Genomic DNA, 13,924 nt, shown 5'->3' with positions numbered 1-13,924 from the left:
AACTGGGTGTGCGTATTTTCTCTAGAAATCAATAGATATACAATGCATCAGTTCAATAGGACGACGGAAGATGGAATAATTACTGCAAGAATGGCCGTCAGAGACAAAAGTGAAGTAAAGGCCTTTAAAAAACGTAAGACATTAAACAAAAATGGTCTCTTACTAGTTGTCACAGTCACTTATAAGCATTTTTTGACATGATATTTAAGGTTAAAATAGCTTTTGATATAATTTAATCTACTTCACGTCAAGCATTGAGAAAAATCTTAATACAGCTACATCCCCTCCAAATATCATGGCATGATAGATAATCAAATATATCCACGAAAAAAAATGATTTACATTAACCTCAAAAGAGGGTTTAAAAAAACAAAACCAAAACATGGCGTGCCCTGCTCTACTAACTTAGCACTCAACACTCAACTCCTTCCTTAACACACATCAGTAAAAATAAAAACACAAACATTAATGATTTATTGCCATTTTATTCTATCAATTATATATCCTATTAATTACACTACTAAACGTTGGGGTGGGGAGCCACATGAGGTTTGTTTTAAATTTCTTCTAAGCCCTATCAACCTTTTATTTATATCGTCGGGGGTAATTTATGGCTTAGAATGGGTAACTCAAGTTTTTGTCTTCCTTGAACATACATATAGCCCCTGGTATATCTTGAAAAAGATTGTCCACCCGGGGAAGAAAATATATTTTCCAAGATTCCTCTCATGTTTCTATGCAATCATAACGACAACTTCCAGGAAAACAAATAAACGGTGAAACAAAGCAGAGAAAGACTTTAAAGTTATGTAATGAATACAAAAAAGTTTTCCCTTTCTTCAATTTTTTCCACTCTTGAGATCATCATCCCGTGTAGAAGTTGAAAAGGAGAAAAAAAATGGGGAAAACCATGTTTTTTTGCCAATTTGCAAAGTAAACTCCGCTCCAAAGTTTTTTGAGTAGGTTTGTTTTTTTTGCTGGTTCCTCACAATTCTGTACCAAAATTGTATTAATCCTGTGGGAATCCGCATAGTTCTGTATTTTTTTTCCGTTTGAACAATAGCTGATCATGAAAACTAAATTCTCTATAAGGAAAGTTCAACTTGAACTTTGGAAAATGAGATATATCAAGTTAAATAATAGCAAGCAAGAATGTTACATGGAACGAATAAACGAACTTTTCTGATAACTGTCAGTCAATAGAACCAAAACGAATATTTCGGCTAAACGACTAGTAGCCGTCTTCAGTGAAATCAAAGAAAAAGCAGAATAAAGAAGCCCAACTCACAATAAAATTCCAACTCACGATTAAGAGCTTCTCAATATAAGCAAAGACAAAGTTATTCTCAGAAGTTGTAAAACGTGGATTAGATTTTTAATGGTATTTTTTGTCTTAGTTCCTCTTCTATTTCGCCCAGTATGGTTATTGGTCATATAACTGAAATATTCGCTTAGATGTTATTTTAATCACTGTGGTCATAAGAAATCCACATTTTGCGTAACTTCTAGCTTTTCTTATGATGGAGGGGCAGTGGGGCTTTCCATGCTTCTAAAAAAATAGAGTTTTATCTTGTCTTGGACAGCAAGCGTAGGCATGTGAAATAAAAGTTCTAGGTGCAAGTCGATAGTAAACTAAAGTAATTAATTAAAATAAATTATAGTAATATTAATGGTAGAATTCTGTTTTGTAATAAGGCTATAGCTCATGTTCTTGAAGTTCATTATTTAGACTTTACCATTGATTCTAATCTTTCGTGGAAATACCGCAGTGATGTTGTTGCAACAAAGGTGGCTCGTGGGCTTGGACTGATTCAACGCTTTAGAATTTTTTTGCCTCCAAGAGTCTTATTATTTTTATATCAGGCTTTCATTCACCCAATCACCCATATAATGAGTTAAAGGTAATTCTTTGGTTTTAAAAATTAACTGAAGAGAAAAACAAAACACAAAGGAAGAAGAAAAGAAATGTTTTCCTGCTTTAGCAACTAAGATAAATGAGGACTTGAACAAGGTCTTGACCTCACTCACTTATCCAATCACCTAGGCCAAAACAGTATAACCCAACAATCCAACAATCAACCAAATAGAAGTGTCCAAATTAATGCAAAATTACTATCAATAAATGTAAATATTTAGTAATGCTGCATGTTATGGACAAGCAACTTTTATTTTAATTTTATACATGTAGAGGTTTGAAAATAGGGTTAAAGAAACTTAAAAACAGGTTTTTAAACATGAATCACGTGGTTACGTCAAAATGTATGTTGAAGGTATGTTGGGTATGTTGCAGGTGCGCATAATATATTGCTTGATATAGGTCAGCTTCGGGAATACCAGGTTGGAATTTTTGCCTATCAATGATGAAACTGTGCATGTTCTGCGGTTTTTCATGATTATTGCAGATACAATAGGTTTTCTCATCATTGTGGAACGCGTCATACTAGTGATTTTTTTTACCCTAATATAAATGGACGAAAAATGGACCCAATACAGTTAGCACATCTACTACACAAAGAGCATAGTTATGAAGAAGAAAGTTTAATGTTACATCCATGGTTATCGGTTATGGTTTTCTTCTCAAAAATAGCGGCAGACTTTTGACTCATTGTAAGAGCATAATGGATAAATAGAGTACTTTTCATTAGCAAAAGACTTAATCCTAAAATGTACTACTACTTTTTGCGAAACTTCCTTTGTCAATAGAATTTCAAACAGTAGTAGTTTAAGGATGGGTAGTTAAGAATCCTTTTATATAATAGGATAGTTTGTAACAGAAAGAGTGTTTATTATATTTATTTATCGATTATTGATTTTATATTTATATTTCGTTATATATTATATTTATTATAATATTTATTTATTGATTATTGATTTGTATTTATTGAAGATTGTATTTATTTTGATTTGTATTTGGCGATTATTATGCTATTTAATACTAAACTATTGGCTTACTTTGATGATTTATATTTGTTACACTTACTTTTATATTTATATTAGGCTATTTATTATATTTATTATTATATATATTTATTGATTATTGATTTATTGAAGATTATATTTATTTTGGTTTATATTTGGTGATTATTATACTATTTAATGAAAGTGACGTCGTTTGGAAAAAGTAATAAACGAAGCCCAGGTCATATGATTGAGCTTTTTGAATCCCAAATATTTCACTCAGAAGAAAAATTAATCTTAAACCTAATGATGGAAAATCACACTTTCCTTAAATTTATTGTATCATTTGATATTGTTAAGTTATAAAAAATAAATTTCAAGTCTTGGCTGAAGGGTGAAGAATTTGAGACCAGCGCCATTGGTAAGGACTGTTAAGTCTAGTTCCGCATACCTTAATTTTACGCTACCTCTGTGGCAGAAATGTGGCGATTAGGGCTTGAACTATGAAAACTGAAATATTACTTAATTTCTGCATTCGCTATAGGCCTGCTCTTTAGTGAAATGGCATGCAGTTTAAAATAATAAATTACTGAAAATCATACCTTTGAGCTTTTTGATACCAAAATATTACACACGGGAAAACTTTGATCAATCTTAAAGCCAGGTGACATGAAACCATATTTAGCTAAAAATGATTTGATTATTTTGTAAGCAGCCTTGCTACTTGTCCACCTAATTATCAATTGGCTAATAACACTTGGATAATTGTCCACAACAATTATCGCTGACCCATTGAAGCCCAAAGAGTTGAGGACCCTCAAGTTAACAATTTTTCAAGAAGCATCAATGAGGACTTCACCCTATTTCTAATCGGGACTAATAGACTTAAAAAATAAAGCTTAAAAAGGCAATTTATGTTCAGTAGGGAACTATTATTATTTTCAAGGAATTGTTTTCAAAAGATTGGCCGCCGATCGGCGAAAAGCACACTAATGAAATCACAATGGTGCAAAACGCCGGAGGTTTTGAGCCCCTATCTTCAAATTTAGAACAAGGCTGTGCTTTAAAATTAATAATATATGATCCTATTATACAATCGTAAAAATCAAAAGGCTATTAATTATATATTAATTTTAGACCCTCCGGATCTTGAACTAAAAATGGAGCCTTCAGAGGCAGTGATAGAAGCAGAAAGGCCCAATATAACACTGACCTGTGAAATCATCTTTGGTGAGCCATCAATGCTAGTTGGTGTTCGATGGTACTTGGACGGTGATTTACTCAAGGAGTTACCAGAGTGTAATGTAAGTTTTTATTTAGTTCTGAAATTTTTCTTTTGCTGAAAAGTCATTAATAATCTCAGGAGAAACAGCCTCATTTAATTTATCCTGTATATGCTGGTAAGTTTCCATAAGAAAAAGCTCCTAGAAAACTTTCTAGAAAGTGTATTTAGAAAACCTGGAACATTCTAGAAATGAAAAAATCTTTGCTTACTTTTGCTCTGCTACGCGGGGAGAAAACATTCAGATGTTCTCTTTTAAAAAGAATCTAGGCAGTAAGAAGGAAAAGTGGCGCGAAAAATTCCCGGACATGTTTCTGAGAACTCTTTATATAGAAAATGAGTTACTAGTCTTCATACTCTAGGAAAACAATATTGCCTTGCTTAGTGTTTTTTTTTTATTTATTTTTATTTCCATCAGCATTGGAAGACATGATAAGGAAAATGATCCACAAGCTCTGTTACTTCTGTCATGGGGGTGCCAGGATGGCGTCCCTGACAACTTCCAAATGGTAACCGTAAAATATTTACATGTTCTGATTCTGCCTGATAAAATTGCCATATTGTGTATTTGAAAATTTTTCCAAATACTTCAATCGAAAGCTACAAATATTTGAAACTTACAATTGGGTGTGACAAAATTGCTCAATTTTTTCGTTAGCTTTCACTGCTTTTGATTTTTGACTAAAATCATTCCCAAATACTAATTCTATAAACATGCACTCAAAATAAGCAAATATCGTTAATGGCTAATAGACAGATTATTTGAAGTGCTCCTGTCCCCCCTAGAAGGGCTGCTGAATATTCTCCTAATGTAAATTTCTTCCAGAGTCTCGAAATACCTGTAGAATGGAAACAACTTAACACACAGTTTTTTTCGAATTTAGTGATTTTTGGGGTAAAGTTGTCACATCTTGTACACACAAGAGACTCTCACAGAGGAGGGGAGGAAGCATTCAGCCCTCACCCTTCTGAATAATCAAAATACACAAAAAATTGAATATTTTTAACCTTCAAAAAATATCACACTCGAACAAAATGACCTCAATTTGTTGCCCTTCTCGTCCAGAAAGTTTGTTTGTCGATGAGCCCCTCCCTATGAGGGAGGGGCATATTCCCCATTGGGAAATGTCGCTACTGTTGCCTTTTTATATACGCTGTTTGACTCCTCTTTGCTTTTTTTCTTCATTAATCCCCATTATTTAATTATGGCTATGTATAAGACCTTACCAGCTCCTCTTGGTCAATGCTGGTCTCATCTACAACTCATACAGGGGCAGACATAGGGGGCGTCCTTTGGCACTCTCCCCTCCAGAAAGATATTTCTAAAATTCCTATTTTTTCCATAATTAGTTGTATTAGTGTAACTACCTCACCCCCAAAGATATTGCATTTCCCCTGCAATAAATTTATATGCAGTCGCTATTGGCCTCATTCGGTGTCTCACAACGTCGTGGAAAAGTTGCTATTAGTCATTATTTTTCGTAACAATCTGGTACTTCTTTAAGAAGATATTGTTCTTATCATAGTTAATGGGAAGGAAGCACTAATCTTTTACTAAAATGAACTGCATTTGTGAAACGATCCTCCACTATCTACAATTTGTGAAACTATCCTCCACTCAAAACTTTTTGAGACGTTTGAGACGTTTAAGAATGTTGAGAGTTTCCCGAGAGATCGAATCACTTTCCTGCAGCTATTGAATAACTTTATTTAACTTCTTTGATTAAAATAAAAATCCCACAGAAACAAATTTTAAGCTTTTAAATTTGTAAGTTTGGAAGTTTAATCAAAATTATCATTTTATGTTTTTCAGAATTTAGGACAGGTTTTTTAAACATGAAATTCTTCTGGTAGGGGAACGTTTTCTTTCTCTTTTTGGGTACAACCCTTAATTTCTTAATACAATACTTGTTTTTCCATCGTATCTTAAGATTTGGATCCCCTATGAGGCATGTGACTTTGCGACAAGCCTAACGGTGTTATTTATACCGTAAGGGCAAGATACATATTTCATTTTATTCATTTTCCAGGTCTATTCATTCACGGGGTATGTCCTACTAATGGTTATAAAATTACATAACGAGGTATCGGGAGGTCCTTTACTTAGAGAAGGATCTAACCTTGGTGAAAAAAAAAAAAAAAAAACGGGAAGAGTTTCGTCTTTTCACATGTTTTTATGCCCTTAAGTGTGTTTTTAACCTTAAGAAATAGAGAACAAATTTTGACAATATAATTTGTAGATGGATAAAAGTCAATCTTGAACATCGAACCAAAATCGTCTTATGTTGAAACACCAAAATGAAACACCAAAATCAGTGGTATAATTCCGTCAAAAGTTCCCCGAATCAAGTGAACTGACAGTGAAAAATGAAAAATAGGCCGTATAGTGCCATAAAGACAAAATTATTACTAAAGAGAGAAGAGCCGTTTCTGAGGATGCTTGAATTATTTAGGCTTATCTTAGTTTTGACTAGATTTTTGAAGAAACTAACTCAATTTCAGATGGAGGGAGAGGATAAACTGGAGTCTGGGGGGGAGAACCGAGTTCGGTGAGGGGCAGTTGTCCCCTTACCTCATAGCAAATGTCGTCACTGACTAAAACCCTAGAGCTGCAGAAAAATAAGATATCTAAATCTTTCATTAGGAAATAAGCCTAATAATATATTTAAGATATACAGGGCTGGATGAAAATAATTTCGAGATTAATTAATCAAGTGGTATATAAGTTCGCATACCACTCCAAAACATGAATAAAAACATAAACTCAAGATATTTTTGAGTTGTGAGAAAGAGTCAAACTTTAGCGCAAAGAGCAGGGCATTGAGGAGGGAACAGCCCCTTTCATATACGGATTAATATCTGTTCGTTCTAAATTTTAATGTCACTCCTTACTTTCAGTTAAAAAAACTTGATTTTAATATCCCTAGAGGACGACCCAAAAGAGATTGCAAGTTAATGGCCTTTTCAGCTTCCTTCAGCAGTAATACACAGCAATTTTTTAATAACAAAGAAATGTCACGAGGGGACATCACGATTTTAGAAATGTCTTGGTTTGGTATGGCCCAAAATCGGTTGGGAACCACTGGACTAGAGTTTTCGAGCAACCAGGGGGTGTATTAAATTCTAATTTCGTTAATTATTGTTAAATAGTGAAATTATTTTTAGAATAACTTGTACTCGACCATCTCCTGCTTTTTCCTGTGTGCCAGATCCCTTAAACTACGGACCAAAGGCTTCGAAGCTGTTTTCGAAAACAGCAGTCCTAGTGCTTAATTATTGGATTGTTAACAATCTCAAGTCTTACTGATAATCTGTTTAAAATTTTGATGACCTGAAGTTGTTCATTTCGCCAGTTTTTTTTCGGTTACGTTAATTTACATGATTAAATAACACGACAAAACTCAGACACTCCTATGAATGAAATGGGTAAGGTTTTGCATACAAAAGCCCAAGTCTTAAGTTAAGTTTGAATTTTATTGTTATGTATTTGTCGTTTAATTATATCGTACCATTATATAACGGATATATTATGTACTATTTCTTATTAACTTTTCATATTTTAAAGCTCAATGACACTAGCTATGTATATGTCGATGAAGATTTTTGCGACATTGATCAAAGTAAATTGCTTCTTGAGAATGTGGTAAGGTTCTTCCAGGGTAATTATTCTTGTGAAGGAATGACTTCTGCTGGCTGGGGACCAAGGTCAGAAGAAGAGGAATTAGTCATACGTTGTAAGTTTTACTCAAGCACTGACGAATCCAGGTGATCCGGAGGGACCCCGGCCCAAAGATTTTATTCTGACGCCTCCTTTCCCTGTTTTTTTCTTTTTCCAATCTTTTTTTCGAATTAATTTGTCAATTTGGTCAATAATTGGCACCTTTGTCACACTGTCCACCCAAGGTTTTGCTCATTGGTGCCCTTGTTATATTCCCCTCTCCCAAGAAGGCATCCAAGAATATATATATATATATATATATATATATATATATATATATATATATATATATATATATATATATATATATATATATATATATATATATATATATATATATATATATATATATATATATATATATATATATATATATATATATATATATATATATATATATATATATATATATATATATATATATATATATATATATATATATATATATATATATATATATATGTATAAAACAAATTTTGTTTTATAAATTAATTATATATATATATATATATATATATATATATATATATATATATATATATATATATATATATATATATATATATATATATATATATATATATATATATATATATATATATATATATATATATATATATATATATATATATATATATATATATATATATATATATATATATATATATATATATGTGTGTATAAAACAAATTTTTTCAACAGAAAGTAAGGATTACACTTAAAACGAACAAAAATTATTACGTATATGAGGGGGTTCACCCCCCAATCAATCCCTCGTTCTTTACGCTAAAGTTTTATTAGTACTTTCATAAGAGCTATTTATTCTAATTAAACGAGCTTTTTGATTAAAAGGTGATTCTTAAAGAATGTACTAAAGAGAAATAAGGGAACATAGATGTTGGTTACGTAAGATGTTCTTTACGTACGTTTCATTACATAGAGTTCGTAAGTTAGATATGTTTATTACTAATAAAAACGTTCGTAACTAAAATTAGGAGTTCTAGTGCTTTTTTTAAGCAACCAAAAGGTGGAGGGCCACCAGGTCCCCTCCACCTCCCATTTTTCCCAAAATCGTCAGACCAAAATTTCGGAAAAATAAATTTAGAAAAAAAAGTAAATTAGTACGTAAATTTCGTTTGAATTATTCACGTACGGTGAACCAAAATCGAAACCTGAATTAGCTCAAAAACGTTCAGAAATTAAGTAAAAGAACAAGTTTTTTTTACTGAAAGTAAGAAGCTACATTAAAACTTAAAACGAACAGAAATTATTCCGTATATGAAAGGGATTGTCAGCTCCTCAACACCTTGCTCTTTACGATAAATTTTATTCTTTCTTACACCTCTGTTTTTTAAAACAGTACGATACTTTGATTTATTGTTAAGCATAATGTAGATGGAATAGCAACGGCAATCTTTACAAGAACATCACGTGTCATAACAAATACAATAGCTTCATATGTAATCTTAATGACTATAAAAGAGATAAATTGTTCCATTCTTATGATTCAGTGGTTAAATAATAAATCTTTGACGTAAACTATAGCGTTTTGAACTTCAAAAACTTAATACCTTAGACCGATAAGGTTGAATTTCAGCTACCATGACCATCATTTTACGTTTATACATTAAAACCGTAAATAAACTTTTAAAACGTAAACTATAGCACAACATATGAACTTCAAAAATTTAATACCTTAGATGAATAAACTGAATTATAGCTATCAGAACAGTCGTATTACGTTTATACATTAAAATGGATTCTACAATCTGACAATTCAGTAACCAAAAACCCTACATTTACTTTGTCCTCCGGGTGGACAATAAGGCTGTGGCAAGTTGCACTTGGCACGTGACATGCAATTACTAACAACGATTTCTACTAAACTTCAAACTTTTTGTTTTCTTTTAAGATTTTTTAATTGCCATTTGTTCTAAAAGCAGTCAAAAGATCAAAGGCGACTCAATGGCACTGCCTAAGTAAAGAGCGATATAGGTCCCATTTTTTTTTTAGTCCAGGGCACTTCGTATAGAAGAATTTGCCATAATAACTTCGGAAGGGGCTCATTCAATTGAAAATTACAAGTTACAGTGCCCTTTCTAGTAGCCATCCCCTACGCCCATCATTTCCCCAAATATGTCTAATTTGAGCTTTGAGACAGCTATTTTGTTCAGCGTAGGTGAAAGGTCCAGTAATTATGTTCTTAATGATTAAACCCAACAGAAGAGCCTTCAGGGAAAGGGTTGTAAGTTATGCCCCGGGGACATATAAGGCTTTATAAAAATGAGGTTTTTATGGAAATGGTGGTTACATAAGGTTTGGAGGGGGCTCATTGGATTGCAAATGGAAAGTTCTAGTACCCTTTTTAATAGTTAAAAGCGATTGGAGGGTAACCCAATCCCCCCCCCTTCACCCATCATATCCTCAAAAACTTAACAACATTTTCAGATAGTAACTTTGTTAAGCATATTTGAAAAGTCGAGTAGTTATGTCATTGGGTATACTCCCCCTCCCCCCTCCAGGAACCTCAGGGTAGGTACTATAATCTATGCGTTAAAATTCAAGGTTTCTATGGAAATTATGGTAGGTTAAACTTTGTATGTTGCTCTGTTGATTAGAAATCAGCAATTTTAGTGTCGTTTTTAAGAGTCAAAAGGGATAGGAGGGTAACAGGTCCCCCCTCTTCTTTTCTTTTTTTTGTCCGTCTACTTTTCTCCTAATGCGTCAGACAAAAAGTTTGAGATAGCCATTTTGCTCAAAATATTCTAAAAAAGTTATAAAAAGGCCTTCGGGGTTGAAATAGCCCCTTAGAACCTGGGTACATGTTTCTTGGTACATGTTAGACTCTTGATTTCAAAAAAAGATAAAGGACATTCAGGCGAGCCTTTCATAGAAGGTTGATGGTAGTGTTGAATTAAACCAAAACATGCTATGTGTATACGAGCTATCAAAAGGGTGTCCATTAAATCCAGAATGACTTAATATATTAATTTGGAACTTTCAGGAAATAAAAAAGGAAGATGATCAATTGACCCTTACGGTAATATTTGTACCCTACTACTACAACTACCACCACTACTACTGCTTCAAGTACTGCTACTACAAGCGCAGTATTGCCTTCAAAAATTGTGGGGAAAATTGAAATAAATCAAAAGACACTATGTGCATTCACATTGTTCAAATAGCTTATTTCAAGAAGGGATTTGAGTATTAAGTTGAAACTTTTAGAAAACGCATAAAGGGGAAGATCAATTGACCAAAAGACAGTATGTGCATGGTACTACTAATACTGCTGCTACATTTACTATTAATGCTACTGCTGCTACTTCAACTACTACGTCTATTGTAACTACTTGTAAGGCTGAGAGCTTCAAGATGAAAATCACAACAGTGCATAAATATACAGGCTATCAAAAAGATATATCAGCAATTTCATAGCCACATCTATTTGTATTAAGTTGAAAGTTCCAGGACTTGGTGAGAAAAACGTTCAAATCCGGAAAATAAAATACATGTACTAACAATACCACCACTGTTCTTGTTCGTGTCAGGTAATGACGCTAAGGGTATTGATGTGGAACTTTTAGGGAACGTTTATGGGAAGTCTTAAGTACACGAAAAAACTACATGCATGCAGATTTTCAAAAGGGCATATAAGCAATATCATAGGTGGCGCCGCTCTATAAAAGCAAGAAACATCATTCAAACTTCTATTGGAGCTAATTCGGTTAAGGATTGAGAGTTTTGTGGCCTTTTTAAGAGTAAGAAGAGATTGGAGTGCAAAAATCCCCCCTCATAAGCCCATTCATTTCTCAGGCACGTCCAACCAAAATTTAGAAACAGCCACTTTGTTCAGCCCAGTAGAAAAGTCCATCAGCTATGTCCCTTGAGATATTGTGTATGTCAACCCTCCAGAGTTATGTAATTGGCCCATTATGCTTTAAAACCCGGTATTTTTTAAACTAAATCAAAAAGCACTGCGTGTATGGTAGCAAATAAGAAACCTCAGCATTAAATCTGGAATTACTAGGGTATTTATTTAAAACTTTCAGGGCTACTACTGTTGTTAATTCTTCTCTTAAAAGTTAAATAAATCAAAAGAGTGTAAGTGTATCCACGTCGTCAAAAAAGATAGACAGAATTTCTTGTGAATGATGTTAAGTTTTATTTTTCAAATCAACTTGAGAGGTATAAACTGAAATTGAACAATAGTATTTGCCTCAGGATTAAAAATTGTTGAAAAAGTTTATCCAACATACGAATAGGAAGGCAAACTATGGATTGCTTTAAAAAAAAGAACCGATTTATAATATTATTTTTCTATGGAAAATGGTATGTCAATGAATAATAAAAAAAGAAACAAAAAAAAACTTTTCCCACAAAATGAGTGTCTTAAAAAAAGTAAAGATCTCTACTAAGCCAAAAATGAGCTGAAATAAAGTCAAATAACCTTCCAGGCCTAAAACTACCACAAATAACCATCAATAAATAAGTGAAACCCAAAACAAATAGAAATTGCCATAAATAGCAGAGTCAAACTCAAAAGAAGCAAAAACTAACATGAGTAGGACTGACAGCCCCCATGCCTTCCCAAAACCAGGAAATAATTTGCGCTTGAGTCTGCAATTCTGCATTAGAGTCTAAAGCAGAAAGAACAACAGAAAAAAATATTTTTTACAAAAAAAGGCCACACAAACACAAGAACTATTTTTGCCTAAACACTTTCTATGGAGATGTAGTCTTGTTGAGGGGTTAACTGTAATTTAAATTGAAAGTTTTAGTGCCCTTTTTAATGGCCAAAACTAATTTGAGGTAAATTGGTCTCCCTCATAAACCTTTTTTATAACTCGATCATGAGCCACATTTGAATTTTCGCTGTAGCATTTCCAGGCTATTGAAAAGCTAGTGACCTAGGAGGGAGGGCGTGAGGTACTTGTCTTCAGAAAGTTTTATTCATAGAGATAATGTTGGTTAGATTCTAGTCTAAATGTTCACACCCGTCTTATAAAAATTGTTAAGTTAAGTGAATAAAACGTTCCGACACAACGTTAAAGCTCAGGAGGGATAATTCAAATCCTCTCCCGCCCCTTCCTCCTTTGGTCAATGACTTTCCCTTAGCAATACTTCCTCAAAAACCAAAATTTGGCTTCTATCCGAAACAAACCATTCAAACCCGCCAATAAAACTATATTGCACAGGAATGTAGTGCCAAAATTGAAATGCCCCGCCCAATTTAGTTAGCTGCTTCATACGGTACTCATAAGCAGGATTTTAAATTGAGGGTAAAGAGAGACCAATAGGTCATAAGAAACAAAAGTTTTAAAAAATATTGTGATGTAAACTATTATACAGGTTTAACTATATAACTTATACAGATAAAAAGTAAGTATAAAACTGATCTTTCTATGGGTTTAACTAGACTGAAAAGTCTGTTGCACAAACTCTAGGGTTAAAAACTTTAAACCCCACTAGAAGATGGTAGCAGATAATTTCTTTGCGCCGACAGCAATGATTTATCTCTTTTTATGGGACTTGGTATTAACCAATACAAAAATTACAAAAATTGAAGTATTTTTAACTTATGAACTGGTTGATCAGATCTTAATGAAATTTGATGTTTGGAAGGATATCGTGTCTTAGAGCTGTTATTTTAAATCCCGACCGGATCTGGTGATATTGGGGGGAGTTGGGAGGGAGAAACCTAAAATCTTGGAAAACACTTAGACTGGAGGGATCGGGATGACACTTGGTGGGAAAAATAAGCACAAGTCCTAGATACATGATTGACATAACCGGAACGGATCCACTCTCTTTTGGGTAGTTTGGGGGATAATTCTGAAAAATAAAAAAAATTAAGTATTTTTAAATTACGGACGGGTGATCGGATCTCAATGAAATTTGATAATTAAAAGGAAATAATGTCTCAGAGTTCTTATTTTAAATCCCGACCAGATCTGGTGACATTGGGGGGGGGGGGCAGTTGGGAGGGGAAAACCTAAAACTTGGAAAACACTTAGACTTGAGGC

At 33.2% G+C, this 13,924-nt stretch overlaps 1 protein-coding gene across 1 annotated transcript; it reads left to right on the top strand.

Moving 5' to 3' along the window:
• Window positions 1-4,053: 4,053 nt before the first annotated feature.
• Window positions 4,054-8,018, top strand: LOC136028600 (uncharacterized). The gene is made up of 2 exons (XM_065706429.1): window positions 4,054-4,202; window positions 7,746-8,018. Exons 1-2 carry the CDS (start codon window positions 4,059-4,061, stop codon window positions 7,947-7,949), a joined length of 348 nt encoding a protein of 115 aa, XP_065562501.1. The 5' UTR covers window positions 4,054-4,058; the 3' UTR covers window positions 7,950-8,018.
• Window positions 8,019-13,924: the final 5,906 nt, after the last annotated feature.

The sequence above is a fragment of the Artemia franciscana genome, chromosome 7, assembly GCF_032884065.1.
Source record: "Artemia franciscana chromosome 7, ASM3288406v1, whole genome shotgun sequence".
Taxonomy (NCBI): domain Eukaryota; kingdom Metazoa; phylum Arthropoda; class Branchiopoda; order Anostraca; family Artemiidae; genus Artemia; species Artemia franciscana.
Note: the sequence above shows the minus strand (reverse complement) of the source record. Positions and strands in the feature narration are given on the sequence as shown.